At 35.4% G+C, this 16,866-nt stretch overlaps 1 protein-coding gene across 1 annotated transcript; it reads right to left on the bottom strand.

The window, feature by feature from the left end:
* Positions 1–253: 253 nt before the first annotated feature.
* Positions 254–1,962, bottom strand: LOC136208136 (UDP-arabinopyranose mutase 1). Its single transcript, XM_065998955.1, has 4 exons — positions 1,463–1,962; positions 1,120–1,370; positions 865–1,033; positions 254–753 (listed from the first exon to the last, which is right to left on the bottom strand). Exons 1-4 carry the CDS (start codon positions 1,802–1,804, stop codon positions 430–432), a joined length of 1,086 nt encoding a protein of 361 aa, XP_065855027.1. The 5' UTR covers positions 1,805–1,962; the 3' UTR covers positions 254–429.
* Positions 1,963–16,866: the final 14,904 nt, after the last annotated feature.

The raw sequence follows: 16,866 nt of genomic DNA, 5'->3' as shown, positions 1-16,866 counted from the left end.
GCAGCATCTACAATTACTTAAAATCATAATTAACTAGCATCTACCCGTTGCCGTCCCTAATCCTGCCGCTAAAGTTACTGGAAGGCAGGCTTAAATGTTTTGTATTTGCTGTTACTTCTTTAGGCATTGTTTGCTGCCTTTTAATGTTAATAAGAAATATAAATGTTACTGATGAAATTAGGATGCTAATTCGTTAGAAATTATTCTATTTGCCAAGTAACAACAAAGTATATAAATAAAGTAAACAACTCCGTAATGGTAACAAAATATTGTATTAATAAATGATGAAGGAACTAATCTAAGTTTTTATTACTCAAAAAACAGTAACAAATGTCTAAGAAGTACAAAGTTCCTTCTCAGGCTAAATGGTACTAACATAATAACTTAAATCCGAAACAAAACAAAAATTGAACTCATAAATAAATGAAATCAAGCTTTTCCATTAGCAGGCTTAGCTGGGTTAAGTTCATCCCAAGCTTCAATCCAAGTGACCATAGCATCAGCAAGCTTATCAAAATAAGGATCAAGTTTGCTCAACTTATCCTTAACCTGTTTGGCCAGTTCAATATAGCATTTTTGAACACTAGTGCAATCTTTTGGAAGAACTGCAGCTTGAAAGAATGGAATTATCTCTTCTTGCCAAAAAATACCCTTATATTCCTTTTTTAGGTTCACAAATGGATTGCTTGCCTTACTGTGGTAGATGTATGGCAAACCAGTCTTCACTCCAAGTCCCAAATGGTCACAAATAACCTGTTAAAACAAACCTCAAATGGATCAATTCATAGCTATCAAATTTCATAGACAAATCAAGCCAAATTTCTCAAAATTAACAACTTAAGATTCAATTTAAGCAATCCGTACCTTAATACACCAGCCAGCCCACATGTCGTCGTAGCGGCCAATGGGTTGCCCATCACCCATAAGACCAAAGTACATAGCAGGGCCGATCAAATCACGGTCAAAACACAAATTCATACCACACATAGGGAATAAGGTACCCTTTGGAATAGTCATAACAGCATCCACGTACCTATGAATCAAAAGGATTATGATAATTGAGATTCAATTAAGAATAAATTGACAATTTTTCACTGAGGAAATAAATCAAACACCTACCTGGTGTTCCTTTCAAGAGGCTTGACAAGTTGAGTAGGAGCATCATAATCAGGAATATTCAGCCAGAGTCCGTGAGAAACAGCAGTAGGAGCACCCTCCCTTAGGCTGAAAGGGTATCCACGAACAAAATCTGCACCGTCTCTGAAAGGATCATAAAGAGTATTGAAGAAAAATGGAGTAGACGGGCATAAAATGTTCTTGATATGCTGCCCAAGGGCATTAATTGGCTCTCCCTTGGGATCCTTAGCAACCTAATCACAACATAAACCATAACTATCGAAACATTGGTATCAAAATTGAAAATCAGAAGACAAAATTGAAAAAGAAAAACCCCTAAACTTACAAAGCAATCGTCATCAATGGTGAAAATGTACTTCTTTTTGGAAACCATGTAACCAAAACAGCGACAAGCAGAGTCTTTGAAAGAGATGCAGGAAGCCTTAGGACCAAGGATCTTATTAATGTCATTCCTGTTGTAAAGTTCATAATCAAAACCATCAGGAACAGAGATAGTCTTCGATGGATCACCGTCTTGAACGATGATTAGATGGTAAGGCTCAAAGAAAGGCCTCCACATCTCTAAGAAATCCAAGTTTCTAATCGTGGGTATAACTATGTCAAGCTCATCCTTCAATAAAGGAACGATCTTTGTTGCTCCTTTGGTGTTAGTAGCAGGTTCCACCATTGTTAACAGAGAGAACAAGAACAAATTCACAAGAAGATTATGAAATTGTGAATTGGGAAAGCAGATGATATGAAGAAGATGAAGAGTGAAATGGTATAAATATACAAGGATGGATCCCTAATAAAAGGCATGAATTGTGGAGCAGAAAACGTATATGTGATTTTATGACTCTTTCAGTTTGACTGAGTATGTTTAACAAAATTGTTTTTTTTTTTTTTTTTTTTTTTTTTAAATATTAATAATTATATAAATTTATTAATAATCATTTAATTGGTTAACTTCATTACATTTAAATGCACGATCAGAATATAAATCAATAAATTAATTAGGCTTTTATTTTGCACGATGGTTTTGAATTTTAATCATACAAATAAATAGTATTATTAAATAACCTTATTACAAGTACTACTCCATAAATGCCTTAGTTAAGGAGATCCACTACATTGGTATCCTCGCAGCAAATTCGATGAAGGTGTTCAGCTGTTAGCTAATAGTTGTTATGATTGTTGTTGACTGTTTGCAGTTATAGTAAGACAATTCGATGGATCATTGAAGATCTATTTGGTTCAGCGGTTAGCTAATAGTTATTATGATTGTTGTTAACTGTTTGCAGTTATATTAAGTTGTTAGCTATTCCGGTTAGTTGTTTAATTATTAGTGTTTGGTAAAATTATATTAAACTGTTGCTTTTCGGATTTAAAATGTCTAATATGAACATGTTTTAAATTAATCAATAAAGAAATTATAAAAGGGATAAAGTGAAAATATGCTCATAACGTTTACAACTATAAGCAATTTTACTAATAACGTCTAAAATGATGCAATTTTACCCATAACGTTGGCAGCTAAGAGTAATTTTACCCCTAACATTAGCAAGTTTGATCAATTTCAGATATTATTATAAAACATAAATATTTTATTTCTTATTCTACACCAATTGCACACATCAGTTAGTTCTAAAAAAGAGATTTCATATTTTTTTAAATTTAATAATAAAATTGAAAATTAATATTTATAAATTCAGCGAAATATTTGAATTTTTTGTCCAACTCATATAAAAGATAATATATATATTCTTAAAAAAAATTCACGTCTAATCATATGTTTGTGATATGTTACTAATGATGATAAAATGATGCACGTATAAAGTGTAGATGACAATATTCAATTTATGACCAAAAAGACATTTTGATGAATTATTTCTCAAATTGACTCAACTTGTCAATGTTAGGGGTAAAATTGCTCTTGGCTGCCAACGTTAGGGGCATGGTTGCACCATTTCAGATGTTAAGGGTAAAATTGCTCCTAGCTATAAACGTTAGAGGTATTTTTGCATAGGGGTGTCAATATGGGTTCGCGGGTTGTAAACGTATCGTGTCGACTTACTCAAGTGACCCATTTATCCGAACCCTGACCCAACCCATTTAATAAATGGGTTGACTCGGCACGATTCGTTTAAGAAGCGGGTTGAACGTGTCAACCTGGCTAACCCATTTAATTTTGCAACTTCATACTAAAAAAAATATTCAACTAAACAAAATGAAAAAGAAAATAAAAACATGCATAGTTGCATATGAAAAAAATAAAATCTAATACAAACTAACAAAAAAAAATTCAACAAGATAACATTAAAAGTCTAAAATCCAAAACAACAACAGAATTAGTATCTTGTTCATTAGTCTTTGATTCAATGCATTCCAACTGAGTCATCAATTTCTTTCAACTCATCCTGAACTATTAAATTTAGAATGTGAGCAGAGCATCTCATACGAAAAAAATCTCCACGGTTTAATAGATCACCCTTGCTATTCAATAAAATTTTCAACAAGTCCACACATGTATCATTTGCACTTGCATTATCCAAAGTGAGTGAAAAAATCCTACTATCAATTTTCCAACCACACAAGAAATTGTGAATTTTTTCACACAGAGCTACACCATTATATGGAGGAGACAAATAATAAAAGTTTAAAATTCTCTTTTGGATATTCCAATCTTTATCAATAAAATGTTCGGTCAAACAGATATACCCATCTGTTGTAATAGAAGACCGACAATCAGAAGTTAGACATATCCTACTAGAAGTTGACTCAATAAAAGACTTACTTGTAGCTAGAGACTGAAGCGTTCACCGGATGTCAATGAATAGAGGCAGGCAACACAAATTGTTGGGGAAAGAAAGTTGGAAACCTAACGTGTTCTGTAATCTACTAATATATATATATATATATATATATATATATATATATATATATATATATGTAAGGGTTAAAATTTAAAATTACTTTAATATCCATAAAACTTTTTATATATTTACATGATATATGGGTTAGATGGGTTATATGGATCGGGTTAGATGGGTTCGTGGGTTGGATTGACACGACTCATAGACTCGTCTAAATTATACGGGTTACAACGAATTCGCGAGTCAACCCGCGACCCGACCCATTTATTTTACGGGTTAAGCATGTCGACCCATTTATGACCCAAACCCATTTATCTCAACCCTAATTCGTTTAATTTCCGTGTTACGCGAATCGTGTTATCGTGTTGTGACCCATATTGACAGCCCTATTTTTGCACATTATCGTATTATAAAATAAAAAATGTGTTACACAAATTAATAAAAATAATCTATATAAAAAATAATAAAAAAAAAGTTATTTAAAGCAACAAAACCTTGTTTTTTCAGTAATTATGTTGTAGAAATATAAATAATGTTAAAGAATAAACATATTTTGTGGAAATAAGAATGATAATTTTGTCCATAACAAATAACTATAAACAAATGTTTATGAAAAGCTCCAAATAGGAGCTTTTCGTGAAAACATCCAAGACGTTGCAGTTTCTAGAGAAAATGCTAAACGTTGTGGTTATATAAACATAACCAAATGCTATATTTCCTGTGGTTTGGAGTGAAATGCTAAACACTTTTCCGAAAACTGAAACAAACATCTGCTCAAGCTATAAGTGTCAAAATGAATCATAGTCATCACGTGTGTACGAGGTGAGGTCTTGCACGCATTACACTAAATTTGCGTCATGTCAGCTTTTTTGTGTTTTTTTAATGAAATAATGATATTAATTACTATGTCAAACATTAGCCATCAGGCTTACAACGGATGAGGGAATAATATTGGTTACAGTCAATAAAGGTGAAGAGAAACCTAACTTTGCTATCATATATGCGACACGGTTGGCACTTCGATGAACAAAGCGAAATCTGCAATATGTTATTGAGGCTGCGAGGTTTCGACAGTCCTCAATGACTAATCCCAAGCTCGATAGGTCTTCCATATCTTCATGACATAACGCGTTTATTACAATCTGAGCATCACCCTCAACATAAATATGCTCATCTCTTTGCTCCTTAATCCAACTTAGAGCCTCACGACATGAGATTGCTTCTGCCAATGTCGGATTACAATTTCCCAGAATCTGGCCATAACGTGCTGCGACAAACTCTCCTCTATCATTTCAGATAACCGCTCCTATTCCAATTTTGCTTGTACCAAGCACAAAAGTTGCATCGAAGTTTATCTTAAGTCCACGTTGTGGTGGTACCCAACTATCAATAACGATCGTAGAACCGTTGCCTCATGCTGCACTCGACTGCTGTGCGTGCCACCATGCTGTTAAAATTGCAGTCGCTCTATATGCCAATCCCGTTACGTTCATCTGAGCTTGCTCCCATACTTTCTTATTTCGACAGTACCACACATACCAGAGGAAAGTAGCCAAAGCCCCTACCGTTTCCTGAGAATCTACCAGAATACGTGTAACCCACTAATCACTAAAGTCAAAATCAGAATTCGTTCTCGGTCTGCAGTTGCTCAGTGATGGTGATTCCCAAGCTTGGAGCGTCACTGGACAGTGAAAAAATAAGTGAGACTGCATTTCCTCCTCTTGTTGGTAAAACGGACAGAACGTATCAATTTCTATATGTCGATTATGAATAGTTTTCCGAGTTGGTAATATATTCCATGCGGCACGCCATAGGAAATTCTTAATCTTCGGAGGAGCATCAATTTGCCAAAGCTTATTTTATGGAACATCACAAACCTCCACCGATGGCATTGGTTGATTCTCCATCAAAGCAAAATAAGTCGTTTTCACACTGTAGTTACCACGTGTCTCCTTCCGCCAACATAACTTATCCACACAATCACGAGTAGAAAGTGGAATTCCCATGATACTGTTTATGTCTTCCACCGAGAAATATTATGCAAGGACTTCTTCATCCCACTTTCCATTTTTCATTAGCTTGTCAACAGTCCAACCATACATACTAACATCATTTGGATTCTCCGGGATCCCTCGATCTGAGTCTAACCACTTATCTCCCTATATACGAATATTTCATCTATTGCCTATTCGAGTGCAGATCTCCTCTTTGAGCAGGTTGCTGGTCTTAAAAATACTTGCCCATATTGTACTTGGGTTTGACCCGAGCGTTGCACCTCGAAAATCAGTGCGTGGAAAATACCGAGCTTTAAATAGGTGAGATACTAGGAATTTGGTACAGTTAAGAACTTCCATGCTTGTTTGCCTAAAAATGCGATGTTAAACTTGTGGAACTGTCTGAAATTCATTCCCCCCCAAGCTTGCCGATCACATAAAATTTTCCATGCCTTCTATTTAATTCCCTACCCCACCAGTAGCTGTTCAGAGAGGATTCTAACTTCCGACATATATGTTTCGGTAGTAGGAATACCTGCATAATGTAGGATGGAATTAATTGTGCTACTGCCTTTATTAATATTTCCTTTCCACCTTGAGATATCCGCTTGCCCTGCCAACCGCGAATCTTCCGCCTTATTCGCTCAACTACATACCAGAAAGCTGCAGTGCGACTTCTACCCACTGAAGATGGCAGACCCAAGTATGTATCATGCAAATCAACCCTCTGAACCCCTATATAATCCGTCAAAGCCTCCATTCTACCAGAATCAACCTTAGAACTGAAGGTAATATTTGATTTGGTAAAGTTTATTTTCTGCCCTGAGGCCTTTTTGTTTCACTACTTCGCATTCCTCAGAAGATGCACGAAAAAAAAGTAGCTATCATCAGCAAATAGCAAGTGTGAGACCATCGGTGCTCCCCTACTAATTCGACATCCATGGAGTGATCCTACTTCTTCAGCCTGTCTTAGTAACACTGTGAGACCCTCAGTGCATAAAATGAAAAGATACAGAGATAGGGTGTCTCCTTAGCGTAGACCCCGCATGGGTTTAAAAAAAGGGAATTCTGCATTCCTGTTCATAATACGGTACTCAACAGTTGAGATACAATGCATAACAAGGTCAATAAACATGGTTAGGAACTGCATTCGTGTCATAACTGCTCTAAGAATAGCCCATTCCACTCTGTCATAAGCTTTCGACATATCAACCTTGAGAGCTGTGTATCCTTTCTGTCCACCTCATAAGCAATAAGGATATTATCAGTTACTGTCGTTATGACCCAATATTTTGCAGTAAAAACAGAAATAAGGGAGCCTCTCGTAGTGGAAGTTCACCCCTACCCACTCTTGAGTTGATTTCCCTACTTTCATTTGTCGCTTAAGAGGCTTCCTTATATCCATGCTGAGATTAATGGAGAATTGATAGCAATTAAAGATGAGTAATGACATGACTCTTCACCTGCTTCCCCATTAATGCTGAAGGTTACAGAAACCTATATAAATACCCCAGCTTCCTAGGATCAAAGGTACACTTACTGATTCTCTACTTTTGTGCTTACAGTTTATTCTCAGAAATATTAATGACTTTGGCATCGGAGTGTCCCCGGCCGATCCCAACGGCGCCTCACAGGGAAGTGCTCCGATCAAAGATTTTTCCACAAGTTATCAAAATTAATATATTTGGATAGGGCTTAGTTGCTTTAAGGGGAAAATGCAGTGTCCAATCCAGAGTCCACGTGTATATAATGCATGCACATCTCCTTCTTGGTCGTTAATCTCTTCAACTCGTCATTGACCCACCGTTCCACTCACAATAAAAATTAGAACTTTTTTTATTATTTTTATATTTATTTACTAATAGTTAGAAACCGAAATAAAAGGTTAACCGATCGAAATAATTGATTAACCGATTAGTGGTTAACCGAATTTAGTGGACTAGTGTATGGTTAGTGTTTTCAAAAAAACCGATAAAGTGGTTAACCGACCGAATTAACCTTAATGGACTGGTTAACCGACCACGTGCACCCCTAATACTTACAATTATACTACAACAACTTTGTTATTAGCAATGTAACTTTTACTTTAATTATACCGACGCTATCTTTGCTTTTTATATTTTTGCATTTTACAATATAAAAATGATTTATCATTTATCTCAAAAAGTAAATGTAGTTCCGTTATAAAATAAATAAATAAATTTTCTAAACAAAAAATTGGAAATCTGAAAAACTTGTTTTAGTTATTAAAATGATTTTATTTATAATCATCACTATTTGATATAACCTCAATAGAACTCACAATTTCCATAACGATATACTTATTCTTGTTTAGAATTTATGCGATAAAATAATTCATCTTCTTTATTAGAATAAAATTCAATTCAATTTATTTGATAATTTATATTTTAGATTTAGAAAGCATTTTTTTTCGTACATAATAATTACAATAGTAATTGAGCAAATTTATCATTCATAAGCTAACATTAATTGGTTTTTTTAATAAAATTAGATCAAATTTGACTTGATTTTTTTATTCAATTTCATATAAAAAAAATAGTAAACAGAATTCAAGTGGATTGAATTCCACCCAAACATATGTTAATGTAATTAAAAAAAAATTGAATTACTTAAATTAAGTCAGTTCTTCTTTCCAAATTAGATCATTTCAAAGATATAATATAACTAATGCATTGGTAAAAAAAAAAATCTAAAGGATAATTATTACACTTGTAATTATAAGATATGATAAATAAGTATTTTAAATTAATAACAAATAACTTCAGTTTAGCTAAAATTAAATCTCAGTATCAAGTCACCTAAAAGTTGTTAAATTTTAACAGAACGACTCAAATACAAATAGTTTTTATTACCTAAAATTTGTAAGATCGAACTAATTTGTCAATTTAAAGGCTAAATTGATATCTAAAGCTTGGTTTTCCTAAATTGATTCCGCTACTAAGTTTAGGATCATTTCAAAGTTATTTTAAATCTCTGAGAAATTGAGTTATGATGATTGGCAATAGGTTATATGTAACCATTTGGGACTTGGAGTGAAGACTTTTTTGGCTTACTTTACTTAGTAGTAGGTGTTTCATTTATTTCCTCAATGCAAAATTGTCATCTCTTCCGAATTGAACCCCAATTATCATCCTTTGTGATATCTTCATGAAATATGTGGATGTTGTTATGACAATTCCAAAGGTTCCTTATGTGTGATATGGATTTGGATTTTGATCGTGATTTGATTGGCCCTGCTATGTACTTATGGGTGATTGCCAACCCATTGGCCACTACCACGATATGTGGACTATTTGGTGCATTAAGGTATGAATTAAGTGCCAAAATGACCTCTAAAGTTGCCGAAATTGAATCTTTGATATCAACTCGGTGTTTAAGTTGTCAATTTTGAGAAATTTAGCCAAGTACAAATATATTTTATTATCTAAAATATGCAAAATTTAAGTTGATTTGTAAAAATTCACCAAGTTTGATACCTATAAATTGATCCATTTGAGCCTTATTTTGCTAAGGTACAACTAAACAAAAAAAAACATGTTATTGAAGGAAAATAGGCTAACGTATAGCAGCGAAAATATAAAAATTTTAACCTATTTCCATTAACTCCAAGATCCGTTAATCGTTATTTCATATAAAGAGTGATAAAAGAAATACCTTTTAGAAGTTCTATTTACCGTTGCAAACGAAGTGCCCACAATCTTACTTCGAGTTCCCGAGCACAAAACAAAACAATGGAAGATCAAGTTAGAATCAACCGTTTATAACAACCAAAGTAGATTGTCTCTAATTAATCAACACAAGATCAAGGATAAGGAGAAAGAGATGAAAATCAATTGAACGGAAGGAAGCGGTAGTTCCCGAGCACAAAACAAAACAATGGAAGATCAAGTTAGAATCAACCGTTTATAACAACCAAAGTAGATTGTCTCTAATTAATCAACACAAGATCAAGGATAAGGAGAAAGAGATGAAAATCAATTGAACGGAAGGAAGCGGTAGAAAATCTCGTCCTCGAGCAAGGGGGTCGAAATTCTCTCTCTTAATTTGCCTTAAGGTATTTCGAAAATAGCATGTAGGGGAGTATTTATAATCTCTTGTATCTAATCCCTAGTTAGATAGAATTGGGTTACTGAATAAGAATTTAATTCGGAATAAAATTCTTAATTATTATCTATTAATATATCTAAATATAAGAGATAATAATAATAACCTTATTGGATAATAATGGGAGTAATATAATCTAATTAAAACTCGTAACTTATTTATCCTTTAATTAATTTAATTCATAATCCCAATCTAATTAGAATTGATAAAATCAAATTAATTATTTATGTATCTAATATACATAAAATCGCCCCCCTTAGTAATTGGGCCTTATTGGGCTCAGTTGGGCTTCCGTCAATTAATTAACATTTGTCTCTCTTTTGGGTTCCAAGTCTTATATGTGACCCATTAGGTTCTTATCGCTTCTAGCCGTATGCAACTATTAAATTAATTTTCAAAGAATTATATTTAATCTTTGCATAACGGAATGATGTACAAAGTATGTGATTAGCAAGTCCGTAATCATTCCCCCAGAGCTATAAGAAGACAGGTTGATTCTGTCGTTGACCTTTCCGTATTAGTTACAGTATAATCCGATCCTTTATCAACTACATCCTTGAACTGAATCTTATGACTATGAATAATGTCAAGTAATATATAGCGAGACGTTCGTTTTACTTGTACAGGCCGAGTCAACTCCAATTAGATAGGTTAAGAGAAATCTGCATTTCAATCTTAAGCTATCACATTGCAAGGATTTAGAGTCAAGTCTTCCACAAGCGATCCATGGACATATCTCCCATTTATTGGGATTGATAAATGCTCAATCCAATGTATAACTATCTTGCAATTACTTCCTGTGATACCCAACGTCTGCTGTTCACACCCCAGAGTCATCTCTGTTAAGGATCGTGTTACAACAGGATCAAAGCGTCACATTCCGTAATCCAGAATTACTAATTAACATTCCTTTGAGTCTGAGGATTACTTATACATATTAATACCAATGAGATGAACAGGTGACAAGGATGAATCTACCCATCCTGTTATCTAAAGTCGGGTCCCCAATCCTAATGAACTTCTTTTCATTAGATCCATGTAACTGTCCAGATATCTGTATATATGAAGCTTGTGAGATCAGCTTTCTGTCGGGACAGAAGACATTGTTACATGCAAGTCTCAACAGTGATATGTCAATCCTGAACATATTACTTGACTTGGGGTGGTTTTAAGTTTATTAGTTTATTATAAAGTTTCGTCTCACTTCATGCTTGTATGAACACTTTATAATCACTTTAAACAAACTTACAGATTTCCTTTTATTAGACTTTATTTAGTTCTTAAAAGGGATTGCCTTTATATAGTTATAAAACATATATCTCATTAAAACAAATGATATAAAGAACACTTCATTTACATTAAGTTTGTATCCTAGCACAATTGTCTATAGGACACTAAACCCCAACATACTCCCACTTGGACTAATGCCAATTGTTTCTCTAACTTATCCCAGTAGAAGTTAGATGACGATCATGTGTTTTCTGGGTTAAGGGCTTTTTCAATGGATCTGCAACGTTGTCCTCTGTAGGTACTCTTTCTATTCTCACATCTCCTCTTGCCACAATTTCTCTTATAATGTGGTATCGCTTTAGGTAATGCTTGGATGCATTATGAGACCGTGGTTCCTTTGCTTGCGCAATGGCTCCATTGTTATCACAGTACAGTGTAATGGGATTTACAATGTCAGGCACCACACCAAGTTCAGTAATGAACTTCCTAATCCAAACCGCTTCCTTTGTTGCTTCTGCAGCAGCGACATACTCTGACTCGGTCGTAGAGAAAGCTACGCTTCCTTACTTGGAAATCTTCCAGCTGACCGCGCCCCCATTCAAGATAAATAGGTATCCTGATTGGGATTTAAAATCGTTCTCATCTATGAGATGACTTGCATCTGAAAATCCTTCTATTTTCAGATCCCCTTCTCCGTACACTAGGAACATATCTTTAGTTCTTCTCAAGTACTTAAGAATGTTTTTGATGGCAATCCAGTGCTCGTCTCCCGGATTTCCTTGGTAACGACTCGTTATACTTAACGCGAACGCTACGTCAGGTCTAGTGCATAGCATAGCATACATAATCGAACCGATTGCGCTGGCGTACGGGACTACAACCATGCACTTCTTATCATCATCGGTTTTAGGAAATTGATGATTGTTTAACTTTACTCCATGTATCATGGGTAAGTTACCTCGTTTCGATTCAAGCATGCTAAACCGCTTTAGCACCTTTTCGATGTATGTAGCTGTGAAAGACCAAGCAGTCTTCTTGATCTATCTCTGTAGATCTTTATACCAAGTATATAAGCTGCTTCACCAAGGTCTTTCATTGAGAAGTTACCAGATAACCATACTTTTACCGACTGTAGTAGAGCTACGTCATTTCCCATTAATAATATATCGTCCACATATAATATCAGAAATGCAACTGAGCTCCCACTTGCTTTCTTGTAAATGCAAGCTTCTTCGCAATTTTGTTCGAAACCAAATTGTTTTATGATTTCGTCAAAACGCTTATTCTAGCTTCTTGATGCTTGCTTGAGTCCATAAATGGATCTCTGAAGTTTGTAAACCTTGTTTGCATCCTTTGATATGAAACCTTCAGGTTGCATCATATATACATCCTCAAGCAGGTTTCCGTTTAGGAAAGCTGTTTTCACATCCATTTGCCAAATCTCGTAATCGTAGTGAGCAGCAATAGCGAGCATTATTCTGATTGATTTGGACATAGCCACAGGAGAGAAAGTTTCGTCATAATCAATTCCTTGCTTCTGACGATATCCTTTCGCTACTAACCTAGCTTTGTAGGTGCTAACCTTTCCATCCATGTCAGTCTTCTTTTTGAAGATCCACCTGCACCTAATGGGTTTTATCCCTTCGGCTGGATCAACCAAAGTCCACACTTGGTTGGTGTACATGGAATCCATTTCAGAATCCATGGCTTCGAGCCATGCTTTAGAATCTGGACTGTTAAGAGCCTCTTCGTAGTTTTCGGGTTCGTCGTCTAACACGGGAACCTCATCATCATCTCCCACTAGAAAACCATATCTAATAGGGAGTTCACGAACTCTTTGTGATCTACGAAGGGGTGGCACTTGAGTCTCATCTAATGGGACTGCATCGGGTTCCTCAACCGCTTCTATTGTTTCAGTCGGTGTTTCTTGTTCTTAAACTTCATCAAGTTCAATCATGCTTCCCTTTTCTGTTTCTTCGAGAAACTCTTTCTCTAAGAAGGTTGCGTGCTTGGATACTATTACTTTCTGATCATCTAAATGATAGAAGTAATACCCTACAGTTTCCTTAGGGTATCCAATGAAGAAACACTTATCAGCTTTTGAATCTAGTTTGTCTGACGCTATGCGTTTGACAAATGCTGAACAACCCCATACTCTCATGAATGAGAACACAGGTTTCCTACCAACGAACAATTCATATAGTGTGGAACTAGCGGATTTAGTTGGTACTCGATTTAGGGTGAAGAGGGCGGTTTCTAAGGCATAGCCCCAGAATGTCTTTGGAAGTAATGATATGCTCATCATGGATCATACCATATCTAGTAGGGTACGGTTCCTCTTCTCGGATACACCATTGTGTTGTGGTGTATAGGGAGGTGTCCATTGTGAGCATATCCCACATTCAGTTAGATAATTCAGAAAATCATCTGAAAGATATTCGCCACCTCGATCGGATCAAAGTGTCTTTATTTTCTTTCCTAATTGATTTTCTACTTCATTCTTGAAGCATTTGAATTTCTCAAACGCTTCGGACTTGTGCTTCATCAAGTAGATATAACCATATCGGGTATGGTCGTCTATGAAGCTTATGAAGTTTCTGAATCCTCCTCTTGCTTGGACTGACATAGGACCGCATACATCTGAATGAATAAGTCCTAGAGTATCTGATACACACTCACCTTTATTGCTAAAGGGTGTCTTTGTCATTTTACCTTTTAAACATGCTTCGCATGTTTCCAATGATTCAGGATCAATTGAATTTATAAGCCCATCTTGATGTAGCTTAAGCATGCGTCTTTTGTTTATATGGCCTAAACGACAATGCCACAAGTAAGTTGAATTATCTAGCTTATGTCTTTTGGTATCAATTGCGAAAACAAAAATTTTGTCATCTAACCCATAAATCCCATTTTGTGATATTCCTGAAAAATAGAAAATCCCATCTCTATAGAAATCGCAATGTTTGTCTTTTATTGAAATATGAAAACCGTCGTCAACAAGACGGCTAATAGAAATAATGTTATGAGACATTTCTAGAACATACAAACAGTTCCCTAATTCTATTACAAGCCCAGAGGGCAAATTTCAAGCATAATCTCCAATGGCGAGGGCGGCAACTCTTGCTCCATTTCCTACTCGCAAGTTTATGCTTCCTTTCTTCAATTCCCTAGTCCGATTTAGTTCCTGCATATTTGTACAAATATGAGATCCGCATCTGGTATCAAGTACCCAAGATTCAGACTGTGAAATTGTATTTATTTCAATATAAAACATACCAGATGTTGAAGCACTGCCTTTTCCCTTCTTGAGGGAGGCTAGGTACTCCTTGCAGTTCCTTCTCCAATGCCCGTCTTTACCACAGAAGTGGCACTCTCCTTTGGGCTTCTTCACTTCCTTTCCCTTAGCTCTAGTGGGCATGGATCCTTTGCCTTTCTTGGGATATTTAGGATTGGGAAAATTCCCCTTCCTCTTCTTTGATCCCTCTATGACAAGAGCCGGTATTGCCTTGTCTTTCTTCATATTGGGCTCAACTGACTTGAGCATATTTGCAAGCTCTTCAAGAGAGTTTGCAAGTCATTCATCTGGTAGTTCATGATGAACTGTGAATAACTCTCTGGGAGGGATTGAAGAATTAAGTCTATGCTTAGTTCGTTATCCATCGTGAATCCAATACTAGAAAGTTTGGTAATAAAGCCAATCATCTTGACACAATGTGTCATCACAGATGTGCCCTCTTGCATCCTGCAATGATATAGCAACTTGGATATCTCGTAGCGTTCGCACCTAGTCTGTTTCCCAAACAGCTCCTTAAGGTGCATGATGATGGAATAGGCATCCATTTCCTCATGTTGCCTTTGCAATTCCGGTGTCATCGATGCAAGTATGATGCATCCTGCATGATCGTCATCAGCTTTGTGCTTCTGGTAAGCATCAATTTCTTTGATAGGAGCATCATCAGCAGGGATAGGGGGTATCGATGTATCAAGTACATACCCTATCTTATCGAACTTCAAAACAATTTTGAGGTTATGAAACCAGTCGGTGAAGTTTGAACCGTTCAACTTGTTATCGGTAAGAATGTTTTGCAGATTGGTTTTAGTCATGATTTTAAGAGTGTTTAATTAAACCTGAGAGTGAGAAAAAGTAAACGTATGTTATTCATTTGCTTTAAAGTATATCAATCTAAAATTATAGGCCTTTTAGTTTATTTTAGATTGCTCCCACTATTTTACCAAATTAATAGCCCTCCATATTAATTCGAAGAATTTCACAAATCCTTTAGTGAGCTGGGATCCTAACTCCTGAGATTTCGCCTTGAGTTTGCTCAACAAGCTAGTCTCATTCGTTAGGTAGATTCATGTAATCAATCACATCTTTAATGTGATTCCTAGGTTATTGGGTTACTAACCACATTAGTAACTAATATGCTATTTATATTAATCCCAACCATATTGCCCATTAGTTTATGACAACATGAGTTTGCTCATCCAATTATCATAATCTAATTTAAGTATTACCCCATATTCATGAAAAATGATTTTCGATAATTCAGGTGTTACCATAAGACCCCGAGCTTGAGTTTGCTCAACAACCCAAAGGCCCCCAGTACTGCCGGCTGAATTATAATATTAGGGAGGGGCAACCGATTTTAATAACTTGCTTATTTACTTAACTTTTAATGAGGGATTTTATTTTAAGTCTCATAATCTAAATTAGTCTTGATTTGCTTTAGCATACATCAGACACATACATTGGCGTTATGGACATATCATCTAAATTATTCCGTCGAGCCAGAGACGGAATAAAAGGCCAAACCTAGGGAAATACTAACTATTACATATTTCTCTTTAGGTCCTCCGTCTTCTCCATGGCGCCTTGAAATTACATATTAATTTCTATACTACTAAAGAAAACTTCAATTAAATTGAAGGGAATTAGATGAGAGGAGAAATTACAATAGATAGTAGAAAGGCAGGACTCGCAGGCCCTGATACCACTGAAGGAAAATAGGCTAACGTATAGCAGCGGAAATATAAAATTTTTAACCTATTTCCATTAACCCCAAGATCCGTTAATCGTTATTTCATATAAAGAGGGATAAAAGAAATACCTTTCAGAAGTTCTATCTACCGTTGCAAACGAAGTGCCCACAACTCTTACTTCGAGTTCCCGAGCACAAAACAAAACAATGGAAGATCAAGTTAGAATCAACCGTTTATAACAACCAAAGTAGATTGTCTCTAATTAATCAACACAAGATCAAGGATAAAGAGAAAGAGATGAAAATCAATTGAACGGAAGGAAGCGGTAGAAAATCTCGTCCTCGAGCAAGGGGGTCGAAATTCTCTCTCTTAATTTGCCTTAGGGTATTTCGAAAATAGCATGTAGGGGAGTATTTATAATCTCTTGTATCTAATCCCTAGTTAGATAGAATTAGGCTACTGAATAAGAATTTAATTCGGAATAGAATTCTTAATTATTATCTATTAATATATCTAAATATAAAAGATAATAATAACAACCTTAT

This window comes from Euphorbia lathyris, chromosome 1 (assembly GCF_963576675.1).
Source record: "Euphorbia lathyris chromosome 1, ddEupLath1.1, whole genome shotgun sequence".
Lineage (NCBI taxonomy): Eukaryota > Viridiplantae > Streptophyta > Magnoliopsida > Malpighiales > Euphorbiaceae > Euphorbia > Euphorbia lathyris.
This window is presented reverse-complemented; position numbering and strand designations above follow the sequence as displayed.

Bases quoted from the DNA above. Each gene is read 5' to 3' on its own strand.
- LOC136208136 (XM_065998955.1), bottom strand. From the start codon at position 1,804: ATGGTGGAACCTGCTACTAACACCAAAGGAGCAACAAAGATCGTTCCT. The intron at 1,371-1,462 runs GTAAGTTTAGGG...TGTTGTGATTAG, and splicing joins CCATTGATGACGATTGCTTT to GTTGCTAAGGATCCCAAGGG. The intron at 1,034-1,119 runs GTAGGTGTTTGA...TTTGATTCATAG, and splicing joins CCTCTTGAAAGGAACACCAG to GTACGTGGATGCTGTTATGA.